The 7,187-nt window shown below is 58.6% G+C and overlaps 1 protein-coding gene across 1 annotated transcript in view; it reads left to right on the top strand.

Moving 5' to 3' along the window:
• The window catches only part of SULF2 (sulfatase 2), an 87,981-nt gene that overhangs the window by 64,678 nt on the left and 16,116 nt on the right, over positions 1-7,187 (top strand). Inside the window, exons 7-11 of the mRNA XM_027775747.1 lie at positions 1,656-1,831; positions 4,287-4,415; positions 5,965-6,021; positions 6,515-6,644; positions 7,000-7,125. Coding sequence (XP_027631548.1) covers positions 1,656-1,831; positions 4,287-4,415; positions 5,965-6,021; positions 6,515-6,644; positions 7,000-7,125 — 618 coding nt within the window. The remainder of the gene's footprint in view (positions 1-1,655; positions 1,832-4,286; positions 4,416-5,964; positions 6,022-6,514; positions 6,645-6,999; positions 7,126-7,187) is intronic.

Raw genomic sequence — 7,187 nt, 5'->3', positions numbered from 1 at the left:
CGGAACCCCGAGCCTCGAGCCTGGCTAGGCCACAGCTCCCCGCCCCCTGGGCTCTCCCAGCTGCCCTCAGCTACAGAGTGGGAACCAAGGTGCTGGCTGAACAGGTGCCTGGGGACAGAGTGCTGAGCAATCCCTCAGAACCCACCTCGGGAAACTCACGTTCCAGACCAGCTCCCTGCTCCTGCCGTACCTGGTGGTTCACATTCCACTGGGGTTTTTGCTATTCCAGCCACATTTTACTTGTTTTGATTTTCAAGAGTTATTTAAGTGTATTTCTTCATTATTATTATTTTTAATTTGATCAGAGGAAGTAAGAATGTACTCCACCAGAACCGGGATTTGAACCGTGGTCAGCCATGCGGGAGTCTGGTGCCCTAACCACCACGCTACCTGCCAGCTGTATTTGGACAACTTTATTGAGAGACCATTTCACGTAGCGTACAGTTCACCCACTTTCAGTGTACAGCTCAGTGGGTTTAATATAGTCACAGACATGGCCGCGCCACTGCCACAGTCCACTTGAGAACACTTTGATGACCCTAAAAAGAAACCCCACAGCCTCAGCCATCACCCCCACCTTCAGCCTCGGCCCCACCCAGCCCTGGGCAGCTGCTAGTCTCTGGCTGGCTGTCTCACCTTTCCTGCTGTGGGCATTCTGTGTACGTGGGACCACGCAGCCAGTGGCCTCCGTGTCTGGCTTCTCTGAGCATCCAGCTGTCAAGGTCACCGGCGGGGTGGCATGTACCAGCTCCTGGTCCCTTGTCCTCGCTGGGTAGTATTCCACCGTGTGGCTATTCAGTATGCGTTTTCTTTACTATGGCTAGTTCATTAAATCCAGGGATCAGCAGTTGGTGTAATGGCTATGCCACTGGACTCCCATGTAGTTGACCACGGTTTGAATCCCGGACCCAGTAGCTTAACCTCACGCCAGGTGTGTGTGTGTGTGTGTGTGTGTGTGTGCGTGCCCAAGATCCCAAGAAGAGAGTGGAGGAGAAAGGATTGTGGCATGGTCATTCCCCCTGGGGGGGTGATTTCTCTCTTTCTATCGCTCTGTCTCTCTCTGTCTTTCTGGCGAGCGCATGTGCCCAATAGCAAAAACCTCTCCAAAACAAACAAACAAACACAATCCAATGTGAAATTCAGTTCCTCGGTTCACACCAGCCACGCTGCATGTGCTGGGTAGCCACACAGGACTGGTGACTCCCATATCGGCCATCATAGACCTTGACATCACTGGCACCCAGAAAGCTCTGTGACAGCGCTGTCGTAGGTCACAAGCTCCCATCAGAGGCCAAAGCCAGCCTCATGGTCGGCTCACACGGCAGCACTGGAGGGAGACTGTGTTCACAGGACTCTCAGGCGGGGTCTGAACGGCAGGCCCTGCCTAGTGGGACCTCCGTGCCAGCGTGGGCACTGGCGCTACAGACAGAAGGCGAGACACGCTGTGACGAGTGGGGAGAGGGGACAGGAAGTGACGGGAGCAGGAAGACTGCAGTTACAGTGGGATAGTCCCGGGGCCTTGCTGAGAGGGGACGGCTGGTTGAGCAAAGCTCTGAAGCCGGGGAAGGCCAGGCTGACCTCCGGCCCCTGGTCACGCATGGGGCAGAACCAGCAGGCCCAGGGCCCCAGCCCTCACCTGTCCCCCTTCATTGCAGATTTACAACATGCTGGTGGAGACGGGTGAGCTGGACAACACCTACATCGTCTACACTGCCGACCACGGCTACCACATCGGCCAGTTCGGCCTGGTGAAAGGGAAGTCCATGCCGTACGAGTTCGACATCAGGGTGCCCTTCTACGTGAGGGGCCCCAACGTGGAGGCGGGCTCTCTGTAAGTGCACGCCCTGCAGGGCCCGGGGTTCTAGGGAGCCTCCCAGCTCCTTCGACCTTAAACCGCATGATGCAGCCACAGCCACACCCCAGGTCACACAGTTTGGTCAGGTGAACCTCGGTGCCAACTGGCATGGCAATGACCTCACCCAGGGTGGCTTCTGACGCAGTCTCTACCCCTGCCGGGGCAGGCGAGGCAGGAGTCCTTAGCACCTGTGAAAACATTGGGTCGGGGCTGTGTGCCAGGACTGCAGGGGCGGCCGCCAGCCCGTGATGCCTGCCCCAGGCTGGGCAGTCGCTGGGCGCGGTGGTTGTCGGGAGGAGCCCAGACTCAGTCGGGCAGCGTTATCAGCCGAGATCAGCTGAGCCAGCTCCTGGCAGCCGCACGGAGGGAAACAGGCTCCCCGCCTCCTTCCTCGAGGCCCCGGGCCCAGCTCTCACCAGCCTTTATCCTTGGGGTGCCCTTTGAGATGCCGCGCTGGGCAAGAGGGAGCGTAGAAAGGTCGGAGGCCATAGCAGCAGCCCCTGGCCCTGCTGGGTGTTAGGAGACCCCCTCGGATGGGGCTTTGGAAGGCACATGGGTGAGTTTGAGGCTCCCATGGGTCTAACATCACCAGCACCCAGAAAGAAACGCATTTACACCGGGGCTGCATGGTGTTGCTCCTGCACCGGGGGGGTACTGGTGGCGTGTTTAGGAGTTCTAGGCTGCCAGTCCCACCACCTCAATGTTTCCGTGATGTCTGCCCGGAACCAGTCACTGTAACCTGGGGTGATAGGAACCTCGAGGGATAGGCTGAGGACGTCCAGTGGGAGATCTGAACAGTGCAGGCTCCTTGGGAAGCTGGGGCCACAGAGCAAGGTGTGCCTGGCCCCGCCACAACTGTCCACCCCAGTACTGGGGACATGGACCAGTGGGCCTCTGTGTCCTCTGGTGACTGCAGCTCCAGCTTAGCGTCCCCTCCCTCAGCCAACTCCAACTCCCTCACCTGCCAGGTTGAAGTGGCCTTCAGCCCCTCCACGGTGCAGCCCGACCTCACCCTCCCAAATCCCCCAGCACACCTGCCACCTGCAGTATTCACAGGGACCAGGGAGGAAGATGACGGAGCCCCTGGCACCCTGGCCTGCTTCTCGTCCTCAGGCAGCGGGGAGCAGGGCAGGCACTAAGTTTCCTTGATGGAGAATGTGTCCATGCTCGCTCAGCAGGTGTAGGCCCTCTGCTGAGCACAGCCCGGAAGTTGCCACCACATTGGGAACACACCAGGTAGAGGCAGGAGATGGAAGAAGGGACCAACATGTGGCATGTCCCCTCGCTGGTATTTAGTGAGCCCTAGGTGTGTGTGTGCAGGGGTACAGAGGTGCCAAATCATCTGCCCTCCTGCCACTCAGGCTCACCAGGCAGCAGATAACAAACCAGGTAAATTATACACTTTGTAGTGGATGGAAGGTTGATAAAGCAGGGAAGAGAGTGGGAGCACCGAGGGGTGCAGTTCTTCTTCTTCTTTTTTTTTTTTTTTAGAGAGAATTTTACTATAGGGTACGTGCACTCGCCAAAGAAACAGAAAGCAAGAAATCACCTCCTGGGAGGATGGCCATGCCACAAACCCTTCACCTTCATTCTCCTGTTGAGATTTTGGGCACGCACGCACACATGCCTGGCATGAGTTTTAATTAAGCCCCAGGGTCTGAGACTAGAACCACAGTCGACTACATGGGAGGCCAGCGACATAACCATTATGCCGCTGCTGGTCCTGAAGGGCGCAGTTCTAAGTGGGGTACTCAGGCAGGGCCCAGCGTCACAGGGTCCTCTGCTTAGGCTAAGACCAGGGTGTCGGCCAGGGCAGCAGGCTCATCTGGAGGTTTGTCTGGGGAAGAATTAACTTCCCCACTCGTGGGATTGGTCAGGTGCTAGCAAGAGGCTATGACCCCAGGCCTGCCTCCCCGATAGTTCACCAGGAGGCCTCGCCAGGGGCAGGTTTATGGCTGCTTCAGAGCCAGAAAGGGACAGGACAAGAAGGTTGCATGGTCACAGGACAGCCTTCACTGGGCCCACGGGTTAGCACAAGCCTGGTTCGGCCCACACTCTGGGAGAGGAGCACACTGAGGTGAGGTACTGGGGCGGCAGTGTTGGCAGGGAGCCTGGCTACGTGGAGCCCTCTCAGGCCTCTTGGTAATAGCCAGGCAGAGAGCTAAGGGGGTACAGTGCCAAGCTGCTCTCTGGCAGGATGTTCCAGAGGGGCAGCAAGGATAGAGGAGCGGCCAGGGCTAGTATTGGCCTGGGAGGCCCCTTGCGGCAGGTGGGCTTCCTTTGGGTAATGGGGAAGACAAAGCCCACTCTGTGTCCTGTGTTTGGAGGGCATGGGAGGCATCGGGGTGAGCCTCAGGTAGGCTGCAGGGAGAGCTCTCCAGGGGTGAGCTGGAGAGTGACCGTCACAACCTGCTTCTCTCCCTGTCCCCAGGAATCCCCACATCGTCCTCAACATCGACCTGGCGCCCACCATCCTGGACATCGCAGGGCTGGACATCCCCTCCGACATGGACGGGAAGTCCATCCTCAAGCTGCTGGACACTGAGCGACCGGCGAATCGGTGCGTAGGGAGGGACCCCGGGGAGGGGAGGAGCTGGCTCCCCAGCCCGCCTGAGCTCAGAGCCAAACCGTGTGGGTCTAAGGTCAGGGGTCTCCAACAGCCCTAGGGTCCCCCGTCCCAAACCCTTCTCGACCCCGTGGGAGAGAAGGAAAGCCCCCTCTCCAGATTCCGTCTTCTGTCCGGAGTGCAGGACCCGCTCAGAGCCGGGTTTCCGTAAACTGGCAGTAGCCGAGTAGTAGCCGCAGCCACCGTGATCGCGGGAGTTGCGCCGATCGCGCGATCCCTGCGTGCTGGCTGCGGTTCTTGGTCAACGTGCTTTGAGGGATGGTGTCGCCTTGGTCCTCACAGGATCCCAGTGACACAGGCTTTCTTACCTTCCCAGTTTTACCCATTTGGAATTTGCACCCCAAAGAGGTTGAGTGACTCGTGGAGATCTCACAGCACGTCCAATGCCACCCCAGGAGTTCAGACTGTCGCTCGCCACGCCCCGTGGCTTTAATGCTGGATGGTGTGGCAGGAATATATTCCCAGGGGTCCCAGGAGATAGAAAAGGGGCTGGTCATGGTGCTCAAATATCCACTGGGGTACTGCGGGCTGCGCCTGGGCGGGGACAGGAAACTAAGGGGCGACCAGTGGTGTGGCCGCATCGCCATCTGGTGACCAGCGCTGTAACTGCACACTGGGCTCCCAGCTTCAAGACGCTGACCTTGCGGGCGAGCCTTTTTGGGTGAGGCCGGCCCTAGGCCACCTCCACTGCTTCCTCCCTCTGTGAGGCTGAGTGGGCTGTAAGGATTTAAGGCAGACTTGTAGCGTGGGGCAGCAGACACTAGCCTGGAGCCAGGACACGGAGGAGTTGGGGTGCAGGGTGGAAGCCTCCTTCTCCTGCTTCCCCATCTGGAAAGTGCACGATAGCGTGGCACTGCAGGAAATGCATGTTCTAGTTACACACACCCAACTCTAAAGCATCAAGAGAAAAGCCTCCTCGGGACAAGTCAGGACAACCGCTGCCTCTCGTGCTTAGTGGAGCTAGATTCCCACATGACCAACTGGGCGGTTCGAATCCCAGCCCTGGTGGCTTGGAAAACATGCTGGGCATGTGTGCATGCCCAGAACCACAGCGGTGTGGAGAAGGGACTGCAGTGTGGCCATGCCCCATCGTCTGTTTTCTCCCTCTCCCTCTGTCTCTGTCGTCGTCTGGCAAGCACACCTGGCCAATTTTTATAAAAAGCGTTCACCATCTCTTCAGGGCTGGGGGTACTGCTGGACTGCCCTGGAGGCACTGAGACGTGTGTGTACACGCACCGCTGTGTGTGATTTCAAGCCACTTTGACCCGGGCCATTCCCACCCTCAACTTTCAGACTCAGCCCTCTCTGTACTTGGAGAAGATGTGATTCTGCTCAGAGGAAGGCACGGGCGCCTTTCTGATCCCAGCTGGGCCTGCACACCACGACTGCCCGGGGGCCTGGGCACCGTCCTCCCAGGAAAGCAGGTGCATGAGTGAGGCCCCCGTTCAGACGAGAAGCTGAAAGTGTGCTTTCTCTCCCCCAGGTTTCACTTAAAAAAGAAGATGAGGGTCTGGAGGGACTCCTTCCTGGTGGAGAGAGGGTGAGTGCCAGGCCTGGGTGGGGGCCACCTTCATGGGGACCTCACCCCCTGTGAGCCCAGTGGCTCCTGCAGCCCTACCTACATCTGGGGTATCGAAGGTCTCATTGTCCAGGGCACGAGGGGAACAGTGCAGTCGTTGTACCTTCCAACGGTGACTCGGAATGGTCCCAAGCCCCCTAGACACAAAGAGGCCCGTTCACTGTTCCTGTGGTTAGGGCAGAATTTGCATCTGGAGGCCATGTGTGTCGTGTAGACCTGCTTCGTCCAGACTGGACTGCAACTTCAGCGTTTTTATTATAATTTATTGCCGTCTCATGTTGGGGAGGTTTATTTAAATTCCACTTTCTTAAGTCTCCTAAGAATCAGGGATTGGGTTCAGCTGGACTGGGCTTCTCATTAGAGGTTAAACTAGGGCCACCATTGGCTGGTCGTGGGCACCTCCAGGGCCCCTCAAAGGTCAGACAGTCCTGCAGCGCTCACTGTCCACCCACAGCAAACTGCTCCACAAGAGGGACAGCGACAAGGTGGATGCCCAGCAGGAGAACTTCCTGCCCAAGTACCAGCGTGTGAAGGACCTGTGTCAGCGTGCCGAGTACCAGACGGCCTGTGAGCAGCTGGGACAGGTGAGGTGGCACGGCCGCGGCCCCTGCCCTCCGGTGGCTGTCCCCTCAAACTGCAGCCCAGGCTAGCCCAGGCCTGGACCAGCCGACCAGCAAGGCCAGTGCCTCCCAAGGTGTGTCCCTTGCTATTGGGTGGACACAGTGACATTTGTAGGAGGTGATTCCTGCCCAGACCCGAGGCAAAGCATCACAGGGTGCGAGGAGCCCAGCTCCGGCCCAGCCCTGGTGCACAGGGGCCCCGCAGGTAGCCGCAGGAGTGAGAAGACTCCGTTTCCCTTGTGCTCCCTTCTGCTGTGTCCACTCCGGCTCGTTTCCATGCAGAGGAGTAACAAGAAACGGCCTTTTCTCATTGCGGCAGAAGTGGCAGTGTGTGGAGGACACCTCGGGGAAGCTGAAGCTGCACAAGTGCAAGGGCCCCGTGCGGCTGGGCGGCGGTGGGGCCCTCTCCAACCTCGTGCCCAAGTCCTACGGGCAGGGCAGCGAGGCCTGCACCTGCGACGGCACCGACTACAAGCTCAGCCTGGCCGGACGCCGCAAGAAGCTCCT

This window comes from Tupaia chinensis, unplaced genomic scaffold (assembly GCF_000334495.1).
Source record: "Tupaia chinensis unplaced genomic scaffold, TupChi_1.0 Scaffold000602_1, whole genome shotgun sequence".
NCBI classification, from domain to species: domain Eukaryota; kingdom Metazoa; phylum Chordata; class Mammalia; order Scandentia; family Tupaiidae; genus Tupaia; species Tupaia belangeri.
This window is presented reverse-complemented; position numbering and strand designations above follow the sequence as displayed.